At 43.1% G+C, this 26,216-nt stretch overlaps 1 protein-coding gene across 2 annotated transcripts; it reads left to right on the top strand.

Moving 5' to 3' along the window:
- Positions 1–1,914: 1,914 nt before the first annotated feature.
- On the top strand, positions 1,915–24,829 carry LOC310961468 (protein AF-17-like). 2 transcript variants are annotated; one of them, XM_083933541.1, is made up of 20 exons: positions 1,915–2,219; positions 3,148–3,227; positions 3,339–3,393; positions 3,542–3,651; positions 8,739–8,842; positions 10,251–10,344; positions 11,236–11,343; positions 11,781–11,870; positions 11,966–12,113; positions 12,196–12,975; positions 13,365–13,564; positions 14,590–14,707; positions 14,881–14,947; positions 15,326–15,474; positions 18,022–18,222; positions 18,722–18,798; positions 19,954–20,324; positions 20,485–20,584; positions 21,962–22,174; positions 22,268–24,829. In XM_083933541.1, exons 1-20 carry the CDS (start codon positions 2,111–2,113, stop codon positions 22,301–22,303), a joined length of 3,210 nt encoding a protein of 1,069 aa, XP_083789667.1. In that variant the 5' UTR covers positions 1,915–2,110; the 3' UTR covers positions 22,304–24,829. The 2 variants fall into 2 exon arrangements, with proteins under 2 accessions (XP_083789667.1, XP_083789666.1); XM_083933540.1 differs by having other exon boundaries at positions 11,757–11,870.
- Positions 24,830–26,216: the final 1,387 nt, after the last annotated feature.

The raw sequence follows: 26,216 nt of genomic DNA, 5'->3' as shown, positions 1-26,216 counted from the left end.
TTCTTCCCTGGATGCTAAAGGAAATGAATGTCCGTGGATCATAAGTCTCTTCACACCAGCGTCCTTCCTCTGGGTAAAGTGTGGCACTGCACCACAGTGAATTAGAGTTCAGTTCCGTCGCTCATGGGAAACATTAATTTGCAGTTAGGTGTACAAGATATAAAACATGATACAACAAATTGAAATGTCTCCCTATCCTGATGTTCCACAGTGTCTCTCCAGAGCTGTGAATGGGTCCCAGACCCGGTGGGGGACCTTAACAATGACGCTGGGGGTCCCAAACTATAAAGACTAGCTTATGTATGTAATATTTCTTTAACTAGAAGGAAGCTCAATGAGAGAATGTATAAAAAATGTTTCACCCTTTCCACAAACTTCCACTTCACCCACAGAATAGATGGTAATATCTAATGTCTGCCAGTAAAACTCCACATATGGGAATTTATGTAAAATTTAGGTTTGAAATTGAGGGTTTGTGAGAATTCTTGATATGATAAACTTTAGGAACCTCCGCGGACAGCTCAATCTTTTTTTCTGAGTGTACTGGGGAATTTTAGGTGATCACACAAAATGGGTTCTGGCACTAAGTCATGGTCTAAGGGGCTGTGTGTGCACGTGGATGTGGATGTGCTTCTTCGCCCACATGTCAGTGAGGGGTCACGCCTTGCTGCCTTCAAACCAGAACAGGGTGTTAGCTCCATCCAGCTGCCACCACGCTATCTGTCCTCTCCATCAGTGCCAGTTCCCTTTTTCTCTCTTTGGGTTTGAAGAGAAGTGACACTTGTGAGGCAAACTGTCATCGCAGCTTCACGTCCATACGGCAGATTAAAATGCCCCAGTCATCCATCTCAAAAAAACAACCCGGCTGCTTCTCTTTTTAACACTTCGGGGTATTTTTTCTTCTGAGTAGGTTGTTGAGTAAGAGCGCAAAGACTAAAATTAAAGTTTGGAGAGTTTGTGGTAATGTAGGAGGATAAAAACAGCTTAAGGACTCAGAGAATACTTGAGACACGTCACGTCTGAACATAAAAGAGAATGGGGCTAGAACCTAGAAAGGCCTGTTTCTCTCCAAACTGTATGTGAGTGTGATACTAAAGTCCCATTTCCATCATAAAGCCATCCGGCCGGACAGAGTTTACTCAACCAGTGGAGACAAGAGTCATAAAGGGACAATGACGCAAGTCCAGCTCAAATGAGGGGCTTCTGGTGACATCTGCTGACTGATTTATGTCAACTTGACAGCCAAAGATCTGAATAAGAATCCATGCTGATGTATTTTAACTAGAACATCACACACTGAATCAAATAAATATGTCGTCGTTGAACCCTCAGTGAGGGTCATTTAGACAAACTGGAATTTGAATTTCATGTGTTCATTTGCATGCTATTAGAGGATTTGGTCTACAAATAGAGAGAATAAAAGACACACGCAGACCAAAATGGAATAAATCAGATCAGAATTAAGTCAAATAAAAACAAGGCAGTAAAATACACACAGGTTTCTCATTCAAACTGGATGTTTTTAATAGAAGGTCAGGACTTGGACTGGATGGTGAAATAGCTTGTAATTGTTGCCTCGTTGTTCCGTTGCTGTCCTGAAGGTGGCGCTGTTGAAACAGCATTAACAGAGAAGCAGAGTGCAGCCAGCGGTTTTGACTGATTGGTCCACATGTTGTACTAATCTCATTTATAACACTATTCACATGAGCAGCATTCGGGTACAATACTGTCCCGTTGATTAAAAATTAAAAATCAATGTAAGAGTGTGAAAACATGCGGTGAATTAGGTCTTCGTGTTAAAAAAATAACAATAACTTGCTACCTTTACTGTGACATATTCCGAACCACAGGAGCAGTTCTGAGCATGCGCACTGCATCGGTTCTATGGGGACGGGGAGGACATCACGGAAAAAAACGTAGCAGCAGCAGCAGCACCACCACAAACCCCACGCCGAGATTTTGTCTCTTCGCCGCGCTAAAAGTGCGCGACGAAAGCGGCCCACGACTATGCCCGGTGCGGCGTTTGAGTGCGGGACGACCACTTGACAGGCCTGGGCGAGGTCTGAGCCGTTGCCGGGAGGGGAAATACATTTCTTCGTATGGGAGCAGCATGCGGGAAATGGTTGGAGGTTGCTGCGTGTGTTCAGACGAGCGAGGCTGGGCTGAGAACCCCCTGGTTTACTGTGATGGACACGGCTGCAGCGTCGCCGTTCACCAAGGTAACATTAGCCGCTGTTAGCGTGTAATTACCGGGCAGCTGTGGCGGCTGAGCCGGCGGCTGGAGGCAGCCAGAGGTGCTGGTAGGTCGGTATGTTTCTAGGTAGGTCTGCCGCTGTCTACGTGCGTGCTAGTGTGTGTGGGAGGGGTGGGTAGGCGTGCTGTTTGTTGTTTCCTCTCGGCACACATGATTAAACGCAGGGCCGGGGAGGGTGACACCGAGCCTGGATGGCGCCTTGATGGCACTTCAGGTTCGTCTGCGCGCGCGCGTGTGTGTGCGCGTGGTTGTCTGGCCCGGTTAGATACTGCAAGAGGCGTGTTTTTGCGACAAAACAGCCCCTGCGAGGCCCGCCGGTTTGGACATTATGTTACCTTGTGTCCACTTGCTTTGTTGCTTTTAATGAGACACCAAGGGCAGCAGTTAACTTCCAGACCCGTATTTCTGAGCAGAAGCGGGCCCCGGGACTGACTGTCGGACCAACGGTGGGAGGCTGCTGTAGATCTGTGCCTGGCTGACTTCGCTCTGCCCTCATCCGCAGGTTCATTTGTTGAAGTGGAGATGACTTTTGTTTCTTGGAAAGTGCTATAACATGTAATAAAGAAAGATTGGTTAGGAGCTGACACAGCGGGTTGACTTGAGAGCTGGCCTCTGGGCAACCTCATTCACATTTAATCACAAATTAAGTTCCAAGTGGATTAAAATCTTCTTTTTTCAAATATCTAACCAAGATGACAGCAGCACTAAACACAACAAAGAGATATGTGTAAAATATGTGACAGTAGAAAATGGTGATGACAAGGTAAAAGAAATACAGTGTATGTAATATGTATTATAGCCATATGTTGGAAAATGGAGGAACATGTATCAAAAATAGTAACCTGTGTGTGTGTGTGTGTGTTTGTGTGTGTGCATGTGTGCGTCCATCCCAGCATGTTATGGCATTGTCCAGGTTCCCACCGGTCCATGGTTCTGTCGGAAGTGTGAATCACAGGAGAGGGCGGCACGCGTGGTGAGTGTGCAGACACACAGCATGACACAACTCATCCATCCATTCCTGCTTCACCTGTTATGATTAATGCCACACTCCCAACACACTCTGCTCTCCCCTGTCCTGCCCCAGAGGTGTGAGCTGTGTCCCCACAAAGATGGAGCCCTCAAGAGGACAGACAGCGGAGGTAAATCTCCCCCTCCTGCTGTTATGCAGTGAGGGAACGAAAGAGCCGGACCGCCTCCTCGCCTTAAATAGAACAGAAGCTGCAGATTTCCACTTCATTCATAATGAGCCTCACCATGTCATTGATCTGCTGCCGTTCTCTCCATCAGGCTGGGCCCACGTTGTGTGTGCGCTCTACATCCCTGAGGTGCAGTTCGCCAACGTCCTCACCATGGAGCCCATCATCCTGCAGTACGTCCCGCATGAGAGATACATCAAGGTACTGACAAACACACGTTGTTAGTCCACAGGACTTCCTCAGGGTGTGGTGCTCTGTCATGAAACTTAAATTAGGGTATACAGTGAGGTTTCGTTTCAGTATTTCTGTTTACACAGAGAATTGTATTGGTATGACTGTGCTGATCTGAAAGCATCTGTTTTTTCTCCAAGAGTGGCTGAAACAGACATAAAAGAATTCTGTGTCACGCGATAGGGCAGCTAAAGCCAGATATAAAACATCAATGCTTTCCAACCAAATGATGTCGGTCACACTAGTTTTGAAAAGTGTCACATATCTAAAAAAAAAGCAGCGAATGATCGGTAAGATACCTTTTTGTTTAATCCAGGCAATGTTCTTGTATTTAAAAAAAAAAGTGGCTTATTCTCTTACATTATTTTTTTGTAGAGCATACACTTGAGATCAAAATTAAAGAACAAATTATTAATACTTGATTTATTCTGAAATACTGTTATACTGCTATACTAGCATATTTTTTTTAATAACCAAGGCACCAAAACAGTAACCATTGTGACTCAAGAGAAGATCTTAACAATGTTCTCTTGCAACTATAGGATTCAAAAATGAACAGGAAGTGAAGAGTCAGTTCAGCACATCTGCGCCCACAGGACATCACTAGTTTCTCACACTGCTCTGGTTTGATCTTGGTCCATTCTGACTCAGTCTCTTCCACAGTTCACTAACTGGAGTGGGTTTCTTAGACATTACTTTGTTGCTGAGGATTTTCCAGAGACTCTCTATGGGGTTTAGACCTGGACTCTGGGCTGGACATTTCATTGTTTCAATATTCTTAGCTTCAAGGAACTGCTTAACCTGTTTTACAGTCAGACAGGGGACATTGTCTTGTATGAAAGTTGCAGCTGATTTGGAAACAGTTGCAGTGAAGGTGTTGTATGTTGCTGAAGGAGTTTCACATAAACATTTGCATTCACCTGCCATGAAGCTGTACAAGAGGCCCAACTCCTGCTGCAGAAAACATCCCCAAACATGACTTCTTTACACACTTTGGGTTCAGTCTCTCCCCAGTCCTAAACCCAACATAATGTTTCCATCAGATACAAATAAAGTGAACGTACTCTCATCACTGAAATCACTCTGGACCAGTTCTCCTCTGTCCACACAACTTGCTCCTCAGCAAAGGCATGTCTAGTTTATTCTTTCTGCTGAAGAGAGGTTTGGTCACTGCAGAGTGGGCTTTCACTCCAAAAAGTCTTAAACCATGAGACACTGTGTGCCGAGACAGATCCTTGTCCTGTTCAGCACTGAACTGGAAACCAACTCCAGCTGCAGTGTTCCGATTCCCCATTGAGAGGCTTCTCATAATCCTGTCCTCTTGTTTTAACTTGTTTTTACGTGGACCGGCCTTTTTGAGGGATTTAAATGAATCTGTGTCTTTGTAAAGTTTCAATATTCTTGAAATCACAGACAAACCTTTGTAGCTGTAAATTCTTTGCCTAGAGTTCAATTGGAACCATAACAGAAAACATCTGTTTTGGTAATAAACCACAACTAAAAAAACAGTGCCAGGCCTTTATTTTAGAGAACATCAAAAACTTTTTTCATCAATGTCAACAATCCCACAGAGAGAAATCCAACATAAAAGGAAGAGAGCATAGCAATTTCTCCGCTAACAACAGTAGCTTCAACAAATCATGATGCAAGACATCTGGGAAACAGCACATCTCTTGTTTCTCCCTTAACAGGAAAAAACTGTTTTGCTCCACATCACCATCGCTCTCCCCACCTACACGTGCTGAATGTGGCAAGGTCATGCTCTCTGGAGGATGTTAAAAGTCAGAGAAACGTGGGAGATTTCCAGTTTAGGTAGAAAAAGATGACGACAAAAGAGTACATTTACCACAATCACAAAATGCACATTGTAATGTACTGAGTTGTGTTTATGTGATTAGTTTAAAGTCCGTTTTCATGAAAAACATCCAAACAGTCACTGGTAGCAGCGATTTTTTGAAGTGGGGTTGTATGAGGTACTTCACAGTCAGTGTATTACCTACAGTTAGATGGCCGTCAGCACGCCCCAGTTTGGAGGAGCAAACAGAAGTCCCATCATGGAGCCAAACAATGTACTGAAAATGTATTTTGGCCACCTAAAAAGTGCAAAATCAGATTTTTACTTCTTTACATTGCCATCAGACAGGCTTTTCTGACTGAAGCCGTATATCCGTCTGCTCTACAAGCTACAAGACTCCATTGACAAAAGCAGTTATTTTACCTCACTGGTCTACTGCTACCTTGATCGTTTAGTTATTTTGTGTTACTGTGTGACTTTGGTGTTTTAAAGCTGTTACAAATTTGTAGAATTAAAGATTGTTTTACTTCAGATGTTGCTGGGATTGATAAATACTTGATTCGAACTGTAACTGTGTCCACATTGATGTTGCAATTTGAGGAAAAACTATATCAAACTGCAGCAAAATCACCAGTCAAGTCACTTTAGAGGATATTCCCCGTGATGAACGTATTATAAGTGTTTTGTATCAAGATCTGCCGTAAAAATCGGTCCCATCCCTAATGTGTATATTATTCCACTGATGAGAGGAGAACGCACTTAATTTGTCTGATTTATGTGTAGGCTCTATTGTTTTACTGGTGAGAGGACATACAAATGAGAACCGGTTAACTCTGCCTAAATGCATCACAAAGTGTTCAACATGTTTAACACATAACACATTCCTTGTGATCTATCAAACGTATATCATCTTCCAAATGGCTGGTTTACCTAGTGTAGAAAATATAAGGAAATGGCAGAAAAAAAAAAGTTCAGTAATGTTCAGTTATGCACAAATTCTCTGTTCACATGATTTACAGATCAGGCTTATTGTGACTTGGGTCGCGACGGTTTGCCGTTTTAAAAAAGTGGGTCACGATAAAAAGGTTTGGGTTTTAAAGGATTAGTTCTGATTCTCCCATCAGAAAAGTCTGTCTGACAGCAAGGTAAAGCTGTGAAAATATTCTGAATATAGCGGACACTTAAACTGATATTGATGTTTTTAGGTGCCTCAAATATGTTTAGCTGCGGCCCCATCCACATCAGTATATGTCGGAGCTTCTATGCCTGTCCTCACGCCTGCTTCTCCAAACTGGGGGCATGCTGACGGTCATCTACTGACTATTTGATAAATACCTCATACAACCCCACTTCAAAAAATCAGAACTATCCTCTGAGAATGAAATCTCTTTTGGTTGTGGTCTGTCGCTCAGACAAAAAAACTACAACAGTAGTAGTATAGTTTTGGGCTCTTGGGTTTTTGACATTTTCTAGATCAAATTCTTAATTGATTAATGAAATCAAAAAGAAAAGGAAAACAACCATTAATTAGATAGTGCACTGCATCCTGAATTGGGAATTATCTCTGAGTCTGTTCTTCATGTAATATCCACGTATAATAAATGAACACTGGTTAAAGACGTGTTGCCATTTGAAACCGTTTCATGCTCCATACTGACTGACAAACTACAGAGATAGTGGGCTCTCACACAGTCTTAACATGCAGAGTAAGACCACCTAAGGAAACAGACTGATCATATATTTTATCATACAGCTAAGACATTCAGGAGGGCTTCTGAAATATTCTGCTGGTGTCTATTTTTTTCACTCTTCAGAGCCGACCGTTTAACCACAAACTAGTTTCAGGCCATTATGGCTTTATCATACATCAGCTGTCTTGTAACTTTACCCGTGTGTACCTTTTTTTTTTCTCGTCTGTGTCTCCTTTGATGGTTGGCAGACTGTATAGCAGAAGTAATGCGCCGTGTATTCACCAGCGCAGGCCTTTCTAAAGCAATGCACATTACGAAGAAATCAATATTTGACGCATGGACTCGCTACCCTGAGCAGCCAGTGGCTAACGTGCTGTGTGTATGTAATGTGTATGTGTGTCTGCATGTAAATGTACACATGTGAGTGTTTGAGTGCCCGGTTTCAAATTACTGTGTCAGCTACAGTAAATTGCATGCAGCTTTCCCCATCAAAGCCATTCATCCAGATTTTTGCTGCCTGCATTCCTAGACAGCGTTACAATGGACAGTGAAAACTTGAGAAGCCACTCTTCCTTTTACACGCTTGGTGTAGTTATGTCTCCAGCCTTTCATTACATAGCTGACATCCTGTGAAAGGAACAGAGAGCAGAGTAGGATGTGGGGAGTAGAGAAAGACGGGAGAGAAAGGGCAAAACAGAGAGGGCTGAAGCAAAAAGGTAAAGAGCCTGCTGTTCCTTTGTCCCGCACCTGTTGCTAGGCCTCTTCTGCTCCCCCACCAGTCGGCCCCGCTCACTGTGGACAAGCCGAGGACGAAGTACAAAGGCTCTGTGTGTGCGTGCATGCGTTTGTCTGCCTGTGTGTGATTATATGTGTATTTTGTGGACACGTGTGCACATTAACATGTCAGTGATGCCGCTGTCACGCAGGATGCAAGAATTCCAGCTTTGAACTCCAAAGTCAATTATTCCCAAAATCTTGGGTGCACATGATGGAGCTGCATCTATACGAGTGCACCGCAGTTCATCATGAAACCCTTCTACAAGTCTTCTAAAACAATGAGAAAGAAATGTAGGTGCCAAAGGAAGGGAAATACATTTTAGATTTCAGTAGCTCCATCATACAAACTACTCCAAAGTAAAAGCTCTCTGTTGAAAACAAATACACATCTAGCCACACGCTCCTCATCTTCAGCCCCCCCCCCACCCCCCAAAACATCTGGTCAACAGTTTTGCTGTACAGAGCAGCAAGCATGGAGGAAACTGTGTTCTGTATTGAAAGCCCCATCTGTGGTCTTGACAAGCAAAACTTGCTAATCTTTTACAGTATAGCTGCGGCCGCTTTCAAATTAACTTCCCCACACTACAATCACACAGGTCACTTTAATAGCCAAATAACATGAATGTTGCTTCAAAACGTTACTCAGCTTTCCGCACAAATCGGCATTAAAACAGCAACAGCAATTTGAGCGAACTTTGTTCATATACAGGGCGGTGTAGCACCTGTTAACAATACGGATATGTCCCTTGTCGCTCCTCCTCGGCTCATTCTCTCCATCTTTGCTGCTTCACCAGACCTGTTATATCTGTGAGGACCACGGGAGGGAGAGCAAGGCTGCCTGCGGGGCCTGCATGACCTGCAACAGACAGGGCTGCAGGCAAGCTTTCCATGTCACCTGGTAAGTATTAAGATCTGTTTATGTGTGTGGTGTATAGCAAAGTGTTGTCTACAGTATGGAGAGAAGACTTCCAACAAGCTGGCCAGCAACAAATAATCAAGATCTTGATTGTTATGAAATAGCTGCAGCAAAGATCTTGCAGGAATGTAAATAACACTGACTTGTTGGCTAATGAGCTATATTGAAAGTTACTATAAAGAAAACTTCAGCAGAGCCATATCTAAGACATGACATTTTTTGGAAAGAGACATAATCTGATTTTAGATACACATGATTGATGTTGCTTGTTGGCTCATGCGAATAAGTTGTGAAAGAGGCGCCAGTCATCAGAAAGCCTGCTGCCGTCCACAATTGGCCTCAGAATGCTGAAATGTAGCTTTGTTGGAACTACTTTTCCCACTCCCTGTCTCTTAAAGGTCTTGGCCATCCTTTTTTTAAAGTTTGTTATATCATTCTTTAGCTTCCCAGTACTGTTCCTTGTGCGACCAAATCCAAACATTCACATTTGTGTCAAAGTAAATCTGCTTTAGCATGTTTTGCCTCAAAATGCTGTTTTCACAAGTTCTTTAAAAAAAATGTCCTACATGCCCTGACGTACATTTCTGTATGATGACCTTGCTTCATATATCCTTATCCATAGTCATCATTAGTCAGTACTAGGGGTGACGAGACGATACACGGTATTGAGTCCACGAGAACAAGACAAGACAAGATTTTAAAACAATTTTGTACATTTTCAGTAGTTTCTTTACAGACGTGGGAGATTTCAGCAGAGAGCTGTGGTGGTGCTGCAGGTGTCTTTGAATAGTTTTCATGTTGCCGCCGCGTAGCCTGCGGTGCTCATAAAAATCAATATCAGTGTACCCTATATTTAGAATCTTTTCACTGCTTTTCTTTGCCATCAGACAGCACTTTATGACAGGAAACTGATGCCATTATGTCGCTCTCTTCACAGCCACAAGACCTCCTTTGACAAAAAAACAAACAAACATTTTTTTCTCTCAGAACACAGGAGTTGCCAGTCTAACATTACAGCAGCTTAATCTGGTGCTCACAGCAGTAATTTTACATTGTTTAACTTAATATTATTTTATTTATTTATTTTTTAAACAGAAAAGAATGCTACTAGAGTCTGCCTTTAAACAGTTGTTTTCCTTTGCTTTGTGCCTTTATGTCGTGTAAGTTGCGACTGATTGATATCCCAATGCAGAAGTTTACAACTCAAGCGTAAAATCACGCCAGGAAGATTGTACGGCACAGATTTTTGTGCAGAGATCTGACATGTGATCCAATCTGTCTGATCAATGACAAAAGCTCTCAGGTGACTCGGGAGACAGTGCGTGTACGCGTGTGTGTGGGCGCTCTCCTTTATCCTCTCCCGTCTGACCCTGTGACACCCTGTGTTCAGTGCTCAAATGGCAGGTCTGCTGTGTGAGGAAGAAGGCCCAGAAGCTGACAACGTGAAATATTGTGGATACTGCAAGCACCACTACAACAAAATGGTAAGATGTACAACAGTCTAGAGGCTGCAAACAATATCCTTGCACAAAACATTCAGCTTAAGTTTGTTGTGAATTCTTTATTTTGACTTAAAACAGCCTGTATAGCTATGGTAATTTTATCCAAGCTTGATGACATGTTTCTGGCTTTGGCACAGGAAAAATACGGCCCCATTCTTGATCCCACCTACAAAGCTCTGATTGGGGAAACAGCAGTCAATGAGCACAACACAAGACCTGTTTATTTACTGAGATTTAGGCTGCGATTCTAAAGTTGTTAAGGCTATCTTGCAGTCGAGCCAGACTGCATGCATTATACATGTCATTTCTATTTGTTTGAGACAGAATAGGTTGAGATTCTGTCCACAGAAATGAAACAGTAACCGAAAGTGTTGCGTCAAGTACAAATATCTACATTTTGTTCATGTCTGTGACATATTCTACACATCTACCCATTGAAACTGTCGTGGAAGTGCTGTTATGACGTCAATATGACTGTCAAAAGACCATTCAGTCTCTTTTTGTTGCAAGCCGCTCGCGTGTCGCAGTAAAAAATAGGCAAGACCTCGAATCTCTAGAGGTTCCGCAGCAAACACGCAGCCAAGCCGCGCCTCAACAGTGTGGCTCAGCGTGGCTACCCCAACCTGTTAACATGGGCACCGCAATAAAAAGCAACATGCTGACACACACCATCTGCTGACACGTTCAGTGCCGCCCGACAGTGAGTCTGGCACCAACACAAGATGCTATAATGCTCATTCCTATCTAAAGTCACACATCATGAAATGAGCTCTGATTTCCATTTTGATTGCACCTTTAAGCATTTTTTGAAAATACAGCTTTAATGTTTGAATTGTTCTTGAAGCTGCCAACTTTTTCCTTTGGGTTTCACAGCAGAAGAAGTTGCGATCCAGTGAAAATACAAGTAGCTCCTTCAGTCATCCCAGGGGGCGCTCAAGCTCTCCACAACAAGACAAACATCACCACCACAGACAGAGGAAGGTAAGCACTGCAGTGTTGATGGCTGTACCTGTAGGAGCTAGGTAAAGTGAATATATGGGCATATTTGTAATCATGTTCACATATTGTTCGGGACAAACCCCTATCTTCAACTGTATTATCCAGTAAAAGGCATTATGTTACTAGCATAACTTTGTACACGCAAATTAGGGGCCACACCATTCACATCATTCGTGTTTTTTTATGTAAGTTCTCTGTGCAATTCGGACGCAATGCAAGCAATGTGAACACACCATAAGTCTGTTAAATGAAAAAAAAAGATATTTACCAAAATGGCATCACAGGCACTAGTATAAACATAATTCCAGCCCTAGTAATTGTGTACGTGAGTGGATGTTTGTACGAGTAGTTAGTGTAAGCCTCGCAGGACCTGGTGACTCTTAACATACCTATAGCTCTGTGTGTCCCTGTCTGTTCAGAGTCATAAGGACAAGATTCGTCAAAAAGAGCGCCACAAGAAGTCCTCCGACAGCCTGGGCTCTTCAGTGACGACCAGCGGTATAGAAAAGGTCTGAAAAGCCAACTCACAGTTCACTTGTGACATGCTTGACACTTTGACAAGTAGTTGAACTAATCCTGTTCTGCCCTCTGGGTTTCGGGACAGATATCCTCCAGTCACCACAGCAGCAAAGACGGCGAGGGTAAGCCCAAGAAGCTGAGCTCACACAGTCACGGTCATCGTAGCAAGAAGACAGGTAGCACCGGCAAGAGCTGCTCCTCCTCCTCCTGTTCCTCCAGTCCATTCAACACAGGTACCATGTGAATAACCGAACAGGAGCCATGAAGACTGTTAATAGCAGTGAGTTTGACTACAGCTTTGTGTCTCTCTTGAAGGTGGCTCCCTGTCTTCCGCTCAGGATTTCCATGCGTTCTCATCATCCTCCCGCCTGGAGCGCGACAACGACCAAGGCGGTGACGACCACAGTGGTGAGGAGCGTAAGGAGCGCCACAGGAGGCCAGTGGTCCAGGAGGATGATGATGAAAAAGAGGAAGGCAAAGAGGAGGAGGAGGAGGAGGACAGTAAATACCACAAGCCACCAGCTTTGACTCCTGCTGATGGCCCACTGGTATCACAGGGTCACGAGAGGTCGGAGGGCAACTCGAGCCCTTTCGAGAACAAGGTCACTATTTCCACCTTTGGGTCCATCATGCGCATCACCTCTTCGTCGGGGCTGGGCAGCAGCAGCAAGATCCGGAAGATCTCGTCCTCTGGTGACTACAAGCCCTCCAAGTCTCTTTGTAAGCCGTCTCAGTTGAGCACGCCGCCCATCCTGGAGGAGGCGACCCTGGAGGACAAAGCCACGCCCGCCCCGCTGCCCAGAGAGAGGAGGCACCGGGGCAACAAAAAGAGCAGCCACGGTCCAGGGCGGCCACGAGGCAGCAAGAACCGAGAGAGGAGGGAAGAGGAGCATCACCACCACCATCACCACACAGCACCTGCTGCTCCACCCTTAATGTCATCGCTCTACTCTAATCCATCCTCCATCCCTCACCCCGCCTTCCCCTCCACGCTACCTCCCACCGCAGTCTCTTCTTCCTCTTCCTCCTCTTCTTTCTCCTCCTCCACTGCAGGCAGTTTTTCCACAAGCCGAGGCATCTCTCTGCTCAGCTCTGGTGAGTCTGAGCGAGTGGGTGTGTGTGTGGTGGCCCTCTAGCTTCCTGTGTGTGTGTAAGAAAGATTTGCAGCTTGATTTGGCAGTGTTGAAACGTTTCCATTACACATGTGTCATATCAGCACCACAGTTGCAGCTCATCTGGATATCAGAACCTCAGAGTGTATTTTAATAAGCCATCAGATACTAATACTGTAACATGGCACTGTTTTTCAGAAATCAGATTATTCTCATAGATATTGTTTTTTGTGTGTGCTGCATGTCTCTGAGTGCTAGATTTCCTGCCCTACTTACGGACTGATTCTCTAGTGTACACGAATGCTTGGGTGCCATGTGTTGTTGTCTTTTGGAAACATTGCTTTACCTTAATGTATCTTTCCAATCCCTCAGGTATCTACTCCAGTCTCAAGGACCCTCTTACACTGGGCGGGGGTGTATGCAATACCCCCCTCTCTCTGGGCGGAGGGGTGTGTAGCACCTCCTTGTCCTTGGGAGGGGGCATGTGTAGCACCCCTCTCTCCTCAGGACTCCTTACACCTCACGCCTCCTCACTCTCACTTTCGTCAGTCAACGCTGTCTCAAACACACAGGTATTTCAGTGAGAGAACATTTAGATCAGTCAGGGTGAAAAGCTCCGTACTCTCATCAGTGTGATTTATTTAGCATTATTAACATTACATTAGGGCCCAACAGATATGGGATATTTGAGACCAATACTGATTTAGAGGGAAATATAAACTGATTACAGATATGCTGACTTTTGATCTGGAATTTTCTATGTGGATTGTCCAAATATGACTCTGCAAAGGTGCTCGGAAGGCTGCTTTCTTAAGCAAATAACTTTATAAAAGAATATTTAACATTATTATACTGTATATACAGTGTGTTTCATTAAATTAAACATAATGGAGAGATCTCAGGCTCTGGGTAAAAAAGAGTTTTCTGACTTTATTTATTTTTTATGATTATACATTTTCTTTCTATAGCCAAAACGATTTATCAATAAATAAATCAAATAATCAGCAGATTAATCAATAATAGAAAATAATTGTTGGTTACAGTCCTACGTGATTACATACAGATAATTAACCAACCACTATTCTGATAATTGATTCTTGAGTGAGATAATTGAGTCTGTTATAAGCGAAATTGCTCTTTTCGATGCTTTTCTGTTTTTATATCAGTGACAATTGAATGTCTCATAATCATTGGTTTGCATCACCTTGTTCTCTAGGAACTTGTGATGGGCATTTATTACTATTTTCTGTCATTTTATAGATTAAATTATTAGGCTGATAACGGGTGGCTATAATCATAGTTGCAGTGCTTTTAAATGTTTTTGTTAGCAAACTGCACTTCTTTGATAATATTCTCAACATCATTTTTAGTGAGTAATATTGACTAAATAATAATAATTAATGTGTTAAGCCAGTGTTATTTTGAGCAGATTTTTGAAGTGAATGCCTTTGTTCGCCTTGTTTGACCTTTGCTTATTTTACAGCTACACTCAGTTGTATAAAGAGAAGGAAGAGCAAATTTAATTTTTAATTTTTTTTAACTAACATCCTTTCCAGATTTCTCTGTCAGACAGATGTTGATTTTCACTGTCTCGTAGGTCCACTCGGGTTCCAGCACCTCCTATAGCCTGACCTCCACTCAGCCGTTCAACAGCTGTCTCTCCACGGCCCAAACACTGCCGCCACTACTGAGCCAAGCCTCGACCTCACTGCCAGGTGAGAGGAACACAGTTCAGAAATCAATAAGATTTACTTCCACTATAAAGCCTCCTCTGACCCAAACATTCTTCCCCTTGTCAGATTCAGACATATATTCCATCTCTGCATATTGTACCTTTAATTAAGCCGACGTTTGAGTAAAGTTCATAACTCTTTGTCTTCATTCTCAGAGTCCGACCTCGATGACTGTCGCTTCCCGTGTCACGGCAACTCACCGAGGGAGAGTCTTTCTTCACAGTATGTCTCCTTTCACCTTTATTGCTATTGCTAATGTTAATGATGGGACACTTGTACATTCTAAACTCCTCAAGGGCTGAAAATGAGTGAGCAAGTAGTAAACAGTTATGAGACTGCCTCTCTACCTGCTTTCATCATCAAATGAAACATAATTTGGATACATTCTCCCTGGACTGTAGCTGTCGTCAGATCAGTTTCTATTTCTGTAACCAGCAGCAGGAAAATAGCAGCTGGTTAACTCCCAAAGTGACTGAGTGGATTAGAAAGAAATCCTGACCACAGCCACAGGGTCTTGTTTGTAGTTTCCCGGCATGGCTGCAGCGATGACCACTTGTTTCTTTCTCACTCCTCGCTGCTTTTCTCCTCCTCCACACCCAGGTCTCCTATGAGCTGTCTTCCTCTTCTGTTCGACCAGAGGGACGGGTTGGGTGCAGGAGTCAGAGCCCGTCCTGAGAACGTCCCTCCAGCCAGCTCCCACATTGAGCTCATGCTGGAGAAACATGGCAATGGAGATATGGGAGTCAACAGTGAGTGAGCCTGGAAAAAGACCTACGCCAGTGGTTCCCACGTAGTTCCAAGATAATATCGCGGGCCACAAGATGACTTTTTTTTTTGTAAAATACCAGATACATCCACTTCCTCCTGTCTCTAAAAAATCATTTAAATGAAAAAGTCTGAGAAGGAAAAATTACCTTTCGATTGAACGGTTCACAGCCAGTGGTCAGGGTAAGCATTGTCAAGGGCTCATATGTGGCTTCATTTAACCACTTAATGATTTCACATTAGGATCTCAGCTTTCAGATGATGTAGGCAAGGCAAATGCAATTACATACTACAGTTCATACAGATTACACAGGTAAACGTACAAGAAACAAATGATAAAACACACAGATAAAAGAAAAGAGGCAGAAGAACAGAGTAAATCCATAAAAACAAAAGTAGTGAAATACACACAGAATACGTACATAGAAAATGAATGAAAAGTAATGATTGGTCTTTATCTTAGATTGGTAAGGGGTTGAAGTGTAATGCCGGCACAAAATCATCCCGTCGTCTTTTTCGGCACTTACATAAATCAAACAAGCCATCGAGTCAGTTTTTTCGTGTAACAACTATTAACGGAGAAATCCGGTAGTCGCTAACAGCCGGACGTGGCTAATACTGATTAGCTCGGAGCAGTATACTGAAGCATTAAAACCTCTGCAGTAGCATGATGAGAGTCCCTACACAGAAAACAAAGCACCAATGGGCTCCTTCCTATTGAATTGACTTTGTTAATCCACTTGAATGGACTTTACTATGAGAGGAGCTGGTAAAGGTGCCAGTTGGTAAGTCTTTAAAACAATCTTTTAATAAACTCCGGGTTCACTAAACACGTTGTTGGTGCTTCGTTTTCTGTGTAAGGACTCTTATCATGCTTCTGCAGAGGTTCGGTGTTATTTTGAGCAGTATTAGTGGTTAAAAAAGACAATTCCTTCACCGTACTGCCCCGAGCTAATCACTGTTAGCCACATCCAACTGATAGCGACTCTCACAGATTTCTCTGTTAGTAGTTGTTACATGAAAAAACTGTCTCGATGGCTTATTTGACTTATGTAAATGCACAAAAAGACCATGGGATGATTTTGGGCCTGAACCTAAAGGGTTGGGAACCACTGCAGTACAAGGTAAAAATACCCTTTGTAATGTGCACATGATTATTTTTACCTGCACACACTGCACTTTTCAACATGGGCACAGCAAGAGATATCAATATGAACATGAGACAATATAAAAAGCAGCTCCAACAGCTTTGTTTCTCACGTTCCTTCTTTACCTTTCATTTCTGCTGTGCTCTACAGAACCAGGTTTCTCTAGGGACAACATTAGCTGACACCTGCTTTTAATCCGTTCTTTTTTCATTTTTTCTTGCCTTGTCTTTTTACCATCATCTGTCTGTCATACCATTGTCGCCTCTCCTAAACCCTTCACTTAACTATTTCTATTTTTACGCATCCCATCCACCTTAAAGAAATGTCTCTGTGCCCCAGGGAAAGTTCGCTTTAGACTAATGAGCGTTAACTGATGTTCCCTTCTGCAGAAATTGAGAGAAGTGTGTTTGTTCTCCCAGTGTGTGATTCAGGGCACGCTGCACCCACAGCTCCATAGAAAATCAATTAGAAAGCATTTAGAGGATGGGGTTGAATTCCTGGTTCAGACCTCATGGCACTGCTGTAAAGTAACACTATATATAAAAGCAAGTCCAGGAATCAACAGTTAATTTCAGCACTTTATTCCATCAGTCTCTAAATATAGGAACAGTATTTTAAAGTGAACTCAAGGAGCAGCAACTGTAAGTGTGGAATATTGAACTTGCCACCCTTTTAAAGCTGCAGTAAGTAGCTTTTATGAAAATACATTTTGGTCATTTTGCTCAAACTGAGATAGATAATCTGTGAGAAGATAATGTTTCTCCGCCTCCTCCTGGTGCTCCTGATGGCTTCTACAAGAGTCTACCAAGGAAAACAACGATCATAGCTGAGCGTTGACACTGCGTCGGAGACCGCTTGGCTCTTATTGGTTGTTTTAGGTCGGTTGTGGGGGAATCTCAGGATATAGTGACAGTTTCAGCAAACATGAAATAAAACATATAAAATTACCGTCTTCAGCTTCAAAGTAATTAAATAGCTGTGGTCCAGCCCATATAGGTCTTTTTACATATTCTTCTGGATCACACCCCTAAGGTGTGTGTGTGTGTGCGCGCGTGTACTTGTGTGTGTGTCTAACACAGTTTAGGACTGGTCATCACATCCAGTTAAGTTACATTAGTGTCAGTATGATTCATAGATGCACATATAGATAAATAAGTATTAAGGGTCTGGGCGCCTGGCATTGATTTCTTTCTTCTTCTTTTTTTTTTTCTTTACTATGACAGTTAAAAATTATGAGCTCAACATCTCACACTGCTGCAATTTGTATATAGTGGCCTTCACTGCCTTCCCAATGCATGTTGTAGTCCAACTTATTCTCTGCATCACAACCCACCCCAGAATACAGTCGTCTCCTAACATATCTTTCCTACCCGCCTCTTGCAGTTGTGGAGATGCTCCAGTCGCTGCACTCCCTGCAGCAGGAGAACCAACGCCTCCAGGACCAGATCCTCAGCCTGACAGCAAAAAAGGAGCGCCTGCAGCTGCTCAACACAGAGCTGGCCGTTTCTTTCCCTCCACACATCCATTCCGCCCACGGCTCCATGCACACCTCTGCCCAGATCAACTTCCTGTCATCCACCCAAGGTGAGATTCTTCATCCTCTCGATGCACTGTCATATCAAAACCTTAGGACGCACTTTTGCTGTGTATCATGTAGTGCACTTTCCTCCTCCCTCCAATAACAACTGTCTCACATAAACTGCAGTTGTTGCATCTTTCTTTGACTGACAAAACCAAACTTACTGTTAACGTAAAGTGGTTGCTACCGCTCATCTGTCTGCATTGGAAACCAGCTCCTCTCTTCTGGTTTTGTTTAGTAAAGCAGTATTCCTCATTGCTATGAATCATTGCAGCAGATTTGTCATAAAATCGTGCCTGGCAGCATCAAAATGATACATGCTGTAAAATGCCGTGTAGAGGCTACAGCTCATTTTGCCAACGCCCATGTACACAGAAATAATACAAACCGAAGAGGTAATGGTTTGTGAATGTGAAAATGTTACATCTAGGACATTTTAACATCAGTACTAAAAAAAAAACATGGTATTTTTTTACCCTTTCTTTGTGCCTCTCTTTCCCTTAGACGCCCTTAGCACCAATAAGAGTCCCCTGTCCAAAAGCTGCTTCCTGAACGACACCTCCTTTGTTACCTCGTCTGAGGTGAGAACCTGTAGATCCTTTGTTACCTTGAACCCACCAGACAAAACTGGGTCGGATCAGTACATTTCTGCATCTTAAACCTCTTTACAAGGATGACCATCGCCTGCCAAGGCGATACCAGCTGGTTGGACACAGCAACAATCCACATGTCCTCCATCTTGACTCACTGGGGTCAACCACACCAGCTGCTTTGTTATTGGTTGAGGCTGTGACTCTGCCAATCACAAATGTTTATTTTTTTATAATCACCAGTGTTCATTTGGTGCACGTTTGACAGCACTCTTACACTAGAGAAGCCATGGTGAGGAAACGTTACACTCGATACTCTTGTCACTGGTTCTGTCACAAACACTCCACAGCTGTGACAGGCCTCTGGCTCTTGGGTCGAGCTCTGGGTGGGCGGGCAGTGCAGTCCATTTCAGGAACCACCAGGTTGAGAGCGGCGGCGAAAACACCGCAAAGTGCCGCCCATGTTAACCACAGACTGTAAATAAATGTGATAATAACCAATTGGGCGATTCAGAACTCGCAACCTAGTTTCTGGCCGATTTCAGCCGCCAGTGAATTTGGCAGGAACACACACTGATAATCTATTATCAATAACATAAATATATCATACATGATTCAAATAATCTGATTCAGCACTTTTGCTTTTCCCTTTGACACAAAATCCTCCACCATGGTCTTGATGGAGATGATGGCGGAGGCGGTGGTCAGGTGATGTAATCGACCACTATATAACATCGGTAATGCCAACTGCCTTAACAAGCCTCCTGTGTGCCTTTTGTGTCAGTTTTTATTTCACTGTAAACTGAGGTGCAACAGGCTTGGCTATTGCCAGAACAAGTTCAGTCGTAGATTGCACGTTGGTTGAATGGTAAACGTAAACAAAAAGCTGCTTGCAACGCTTCTCTGTCGTCATCGTGTTCAACCAGCTTATAGAAAAAATGCCAGCTTGGTGATTTGATACAGAAAAAATGGAATAGGAAACAGGAAGAATAGACGTGCTCTTTTCCAGACCCAGGTGCAGAGTAGTTTAAATTGCTGGCAAATGGAGATGGGAATACCCCGTCTGAAGGTGAAACGGCACTGAAATGACATCAAAAGCTTCTGAGAGCAAACCAGCTAAAATTATTTTTCATGTCTTTGTTCCAGGAGCTCCACTCTTGTAGTCCGTCCCGCAGTAGCTCCTCCCTCTCCTTCCAGAGTACTCCTCCCCCCCAGCAGAGCCCCGCCTCCTTCGGCCAGCCCTTGCTGAACGGCCTGGGTCGGGGTTTGAGCGATGGCTTGGGGGCCATCAGTCAGGCTTGCAGCTCCTCTCTGCCCGTGGTGAGCGGGCTCATGTCGTCCCTGGCAGGAAGTCCTCAGCTGAATATGAACGGTGTGTTGGGCAGCCTGAACGGTGTGATCCAGTCACCGGTGCAGAACGCTCCTCAACCAACACTCCCCGCTCTGCGCCCCCAGCCTCCACCGCTCAACCCCCAGGCACTGGCACAAGGCTTTCAGCTTCCCAAGAGTGTGAGCCCGTATGTACCCAGAAATCCACATTTCAAAATGAATAGCTGTTTTGTTTCAAGACGTTGACCTCATGTCAGGTAGACCTTGAACCAGGTTCAGTAAAAGAGCCTGAGCGTTGGTGCATGGTCTGGTGTGTAATGTGCCCGTGTGTCGTTGCTTGTGTTTCAGGTCTTCTCTCCTGTCAGAGCAGCAGAAGCAGCTTCTTCTCGAGCAGCAGCAGCAACAGCAGAAACTCCAGCAGTTCCTCACCTCACAGAACTTCACTCCTGTAATCACACACACTTTGTCCTTTTCTCACTGTTCATTTACACAATGTACATTTTCTCATAGGCTCTCCAAGAGTTCTTGCTTGTCACACTTTGATTGGAGTATTACGGCCATATATGATCACATACTACTCAGGAGGACAAAAAGTATGCCGATTTTGTTACCTTTGGACGGAGCCAACTAGCTGTTTCCCCCTTTACAGTCTTTATGCTAAGCTAACTGTATGCTTGCTCAGAATGCCACTGATCTTCTCATGTAACGGTCGGCAAGAAGGTCAATCACCGTTTTTGTCAAAATGTTCAACTATTCCTTTAATGAAAGTAAATTTTACATGTGTTCAATTCAACCCTGTCTGTGTTAAGACTTCAAATCTAATACTAAACCAGTGATCTGCCTTATCTTTTGCCTTCCTCTCATTAGTTTCAAAGATGTAACACTTAGGGTTAGAAGCATAATGATTCAATATTAACTATACCCAATGTGAAATATTGTTGGCATAGCAGTTACACTTGCTTTAAAGATAGACATTGGGCTAACAATCCGCAGTAGCTTGTGACTAACGGACGCAACAACAGGAAACCAGCCACCATGAGTATTCCTATTTGACTTACAAACTGGTAAAAGTCTGGTGAGTTTGGAGCCAATCAGACACTGTGGACATCTGCTAAACGTGCAACTGCTTTCTTTCTTCAGTGACTGGGATTAGGGTTGATTTGTCATCATGTTCTGGTACATCCAAGACCATTCCACTTTTTACTTTACCAGTGTTGAAATAAGTGGTACATCATGGATGAGCCACGGGAAGTTGCACCTGTTCACCTTCTTTCAGAGCAGAGCTTTGGAGCAGATATTGGAGGTCTCTTACAAACAGGTTGAGGACAAGAAGCACTTGCTGCGTTTTAGTAATTAAGATTTCTTTCAGTTTAACCTCATCCAGATGTGTTAATGTTAAAGCTGAAGTCAGATTCAACTGTCACTGTATTGCCTATTTCTAACAAAGTGTTTTCAAAAACATATTTGAGTGTACTGTTTAGCTGTGAAATGAGAAAAGTTTGGCTGGCCCGTCAGTTGGTGGGGGGGCTTGTTTTTTTGGCTCGACTTGGTCACAAACGTTATCATTTTACAACTAAAGAGAGGGAGGTGGGAGCAGACGGGACAGAAGGGGGAGGTGGAAGTGGAGATGCATGACTTGTTCACAGCTCATTTGTCTCACTGTGCCGTCAGGAAACAGTGATAGTTTCAGCAAACAGGGGGAAAAAAACATTTTTCCATATACCGTTATCAACTTCAGCTTTAAAGTTTGAAATGCAAAAGCAGAAACTTTCTCAAATGTAAAACATTTGCCAGGTTTCCTAAATGTTTTCTGCCCCTCCACCAGGAGCAGCAGGTGATGGTGTGCCAGATGCTGCAGCAGCAGAGACAGCGGGAGCTGCAGCGCCTCACGCTGACAGGAGCGCTCACCTCCACCCCAAACTCACCCCTGATTGCTCAGTCCCCCAACCTGCTGTCCTCAGCCGCAGCCTCACCCCTGCAGGGCGGCCAGGGAGGCAGCCTCTTTGGCCTGCAGGACAATGCACTTCACAAGCCCGGGGTGAGTAATACAGCAGGATTCCTTTTTATAATGAATATGTTACAGGTTTCACTTTTACAAATTGAAGAAACATAGTGTAATGTGTTTTCTCAGGCTGCAGGAGAGAAGGGTGGAGACAAGAATGGGTGACATTGTGGATTTCACAGGAGCAGCTCAAATGAAGACGCGGGGCATCACAGTCCCGCTTGAAGAACTGAGGTCAACTTCCATGACCTTCGGTCGTCTTTCCCTCTGTCATCTTTATCTTTCGCCCCTCTTTTATGAATGTATAACAGGATGGACTTAAATGTTTTGTGTTTTGAAATTCTTTATACCAGAGGTTCTTCTCATAGGTTTTTGTGTAGGCAGCTTTCAGAGAGCATGAAAACAGTGGTCTCTTCTTAAATTGCACTAATTTGTTAGCTCGACCAATGGGGCGGCTTGTGAAGGCAGAGCCCGAGCCCCAGCTCCTCCCTGCAGGTCCTTTGTAGGCTGTCAGGGTTGAAGCGTGAACTCGAGGTCAGAGCGTCTCTTCTCTGACCATTCATGGTTTCCCTCCACAGCTCAAATCAGAGTTTCCATTCACTCAGTGAGAATCACAGATGTCTGCCACCTCTCGCGACCTCAACTGTCTTCCTTGATATTGTGTCTTCCCTTTGTGTTTACCCCACCCAAGTTCCATCCAGATCTTCTATATGTCGCAGCCTCTCACAGGCACTTATTATGTAAAGGATAAATAAACTGTCATTTCCCATGTGTGGTTAGTGGCATCTCAACATTAAGCTAGTTATTACCTCAGATCTGTCCGCCGCCTATTTTCCATTGTTGAAATTTTTGTGCTGACTCGTTACCACAATAGCCTTCACTGGACATAAAAGCCCACCAAAAATGTTGATGTTAACTCTAAGGTATTAACTCATGTAAATGTAAAAAAGGCACAGAACCCACGCGGCCAAAACGGCGCTGTAGTCCACGAGAGAGCGGATTTTATTTAAACCCACCACGGGACTTTCTAAAGACTTTTATATCCTTCCAGTTGCTATCGAGATTAAGCAGACAAAGCCAAACATTTGGAAATTTTAAGTAAGAAATTGTTTTACCTAAACAAGTGTGCACTTTGCATGTTAGTAGCTAACAGAGCAAATTAGCCATCAACACAGGGTGCTCGGTACCTAATAGGCCACTAGCGACTGACAGGTTTTTTGATTTATGTGAGTATTTTGCACTCCTCCTCCTCCTCAAGTGTCCGTTTTTTGTGTTACTTTCACTCATAGATATTCCTTTCATGTTCACCAACTAGTTCTTTTAGCAATACTGGATAGATAATGCCTTAATGATGCTAGATTTACAGAGAACACCATGAGCCCAAAGGCTTATTACTCTCTCGTCGTCTTGCTTTGATAGTGTTTTTTTATCCGGGGTACATGGAGGGGTACTTTAGCAAAGTGAAAGCACTCTTCCTAAACCCATTTATACTTTTGATAGCAGATTGAGGATTTCAAGATTTTAATGTGTGAATAAGCGTATAGTGATAACTACAGTGTCAAATCCTTTTCTATCGTAATTTTTGTGTTCAGATGCAATGTTCTTTAGTTGTTTGTGCTTCAGAGAACTGAGAGACAAAGACTTATTGAGAAGCTTACAGTAAAGGCTGCACAGTGGTGTCATAGGAGACGGCCAAGATGTAAACTATTATTAAAGTGCTGTCGCAGCGTGTGTGATAGTGTAGCTGTTATCAGAAGGTTACTGTTGGCCTTCATAAGCTTGTGTTTCCTTCCACTCCACTTTATGTTTGGCTCAGTTTTACTAACAACAGCTACTCGCAAAGTAAGGGATTCTTTTATCATATGTTCACCTGTGTTCTTTAACAAACTTGTCATAGGCCTTTTGAAATGTTTTCTCACTTCTGTTTGCAATCTTGAACATGATTTCCCATACATGTGATATCTTTAGTGCTAGATTTCTTTTGTTAGCAGCTAATGTAGACGTCAGAAAGGAACTTTACGCAGCTCACTAGTCTGTGATAAATACTGTAGCAATGACAGAAGGAGAATGTTGATTATGTCGATGAAGACATGAGCCAACACACTGACATGACTCCAAGTGAGAGGTCTGCAATTTACCAAGTATGTCCTTATGAGTGGCGTCTCAGTCGAGGCAGTCCAGACCCACGACCACGTCCAAGAGATCGACTGAAGTGGTGCGAAGGATTTCTGAAGCAGTTTTTTTCTCATGTTGCACTGGGGCTCTTTGTGCCCAATTGTAAATCGTTTGTTTTTTTAGTACCTTTTGAATTTTGTTGGAATACGAGTTATATACTTTAATATGTTTGTGTAAAAACACATTCATTCTTTTAAGCTTTGAAGTTTGGGTAACCAAGATAATCCATGTTCTTCTGAATGTCGTACTGTGTATCTTTTATGTATTTCAACATTTAAGCACCTGGCTCTGAATGAGGTCCGATGGAGAGCAAGTTACCTATTGGGATATGAATTGCATGAAATGCAGTGACGTCGCTCAAATATGTTGCTAAATACCAAGTAATAACTATGCATCATTTTAAATGCATTGTTCCCTGAAAAAAAGAACTGAAATGAAATGAGCACTGAATTTTAAAAAGGACAAGCATGTTGTCATTGTACAGTGTATTTGTTTGAGAGAATTGATCAAAACAAATTTGACAATATTCAGATTAAAAGCCCTGTAAAGTATTTTGATATTTTTGTGTGTAAAATTAAAAGGAAGGATTAAGACAACTTTTTTTGTCAATAAATGTATTTTACTGAGTTGTTTCACATTTTCTCTCTGGTCTTGAATGACTTATGTGTTATTAGTGTATATGCTTGAAGAGAGAGGAACGTGGGAATGAACTGAGGTTTGTCCTGGCTCATAATTTACACAGCAACCAAACAAATATTCGATCTGTTACAGCGAGTTCATTCTGAAATGTGCCGACAGGTGCAGCACTGGAACTAGAGTTTGGGTGCCTGAAGGTAGGATTGAATTACAATACAATACTTTACCAAATTTGGACAGGAGCATATCCTAGCACTTGGCTTACACACATTTGAGATCCTTTTCCTAGCAGCTGTGGTGTAAAAAGGGTTAAAAGCTCATCCAACCGTTCTCTACAAAGAGTTTATCAGTGATATTTCATAATTCATTTACTGATTTATGTAAGGATGGAACAGCTGATGGGATTTTTCATAACCAACCGGCAACAATTGATAATAACCTTTCAGTACAACCTTCAAATAAGGCACCCTTTTTATACGGTTTATAAGTTCTAACTTATGCTTGTACCATAATGTGTGACTCATTAGAAAGTGAGAACTGGTGAGTAGATTACCAGCACTTATAAATGCATATTAAACAGGAACCAAGAGGACCTGGCAACCCCAGACATGTTCTTATGAATGCCTTCTAACTGTTCTATAAAGCATGTCACTGTGGTGCCAATAATGACAGTAATGCTCAGCCTCTCCTGTTATATTGCTTAATCAACCATGAATAAAGCCATTTGTCTCAATTTAGTCTGACTTATGAGAAAGTAGAGTTGCAAATGGGTGGGAAATGTTCCATGGCAAGTTAATGTGAAATTCTGGCATTAAATCATCCCACGTTATAAGATTCATTTTCAAAATTAGGCCCTATGTATTACGGTTAGGGTTAAGCATTCCCAATCTGTGTGATAAAACTCAAATGTGGGAACATAGGACTGTGGGAACATAGGGCTGTGGGAACATAGGACTGTGGGAACATAGGACTGTGGGAACATAAGGCTGTGGGAACATAAGGCTGTGGGAACATAGGGCTGTGGGAACATACGGCTGTGGGAACATAAGGCTGTGCGACATAGGGCTGTGGGAACATAAGGCTGTGGGAACATAAGGCTGTGCGACATAGGGCTGTGGGAACATAAGGCTGTGCGACATTGGGCTGTGGGAACATAGGGCTGTGGGAACATAGGACTGTGGGAACATAAGGCTGTGGGAACATAAGGCTGTGAGAACATAGGACTGTGGGAACATAAGGCTGTGGGAACATAAGACTGTGGGAACAT

Source organism: Echiichthys vipera (genome assembly GCF_963691815.1).
Source record: "Echiichthys vipera genome assembly, chromosome: 2".
NCBI lineage: Eukaryota > Metazoa > Chordata > Actinopteri > Perciformes > Trachinidae > Echiichthys > Echiichthys vipera.
Note: the sequence above shows the minus strand (reverse complement) of the source record. Positions and strands in the feature narration are given on the sequence as shown.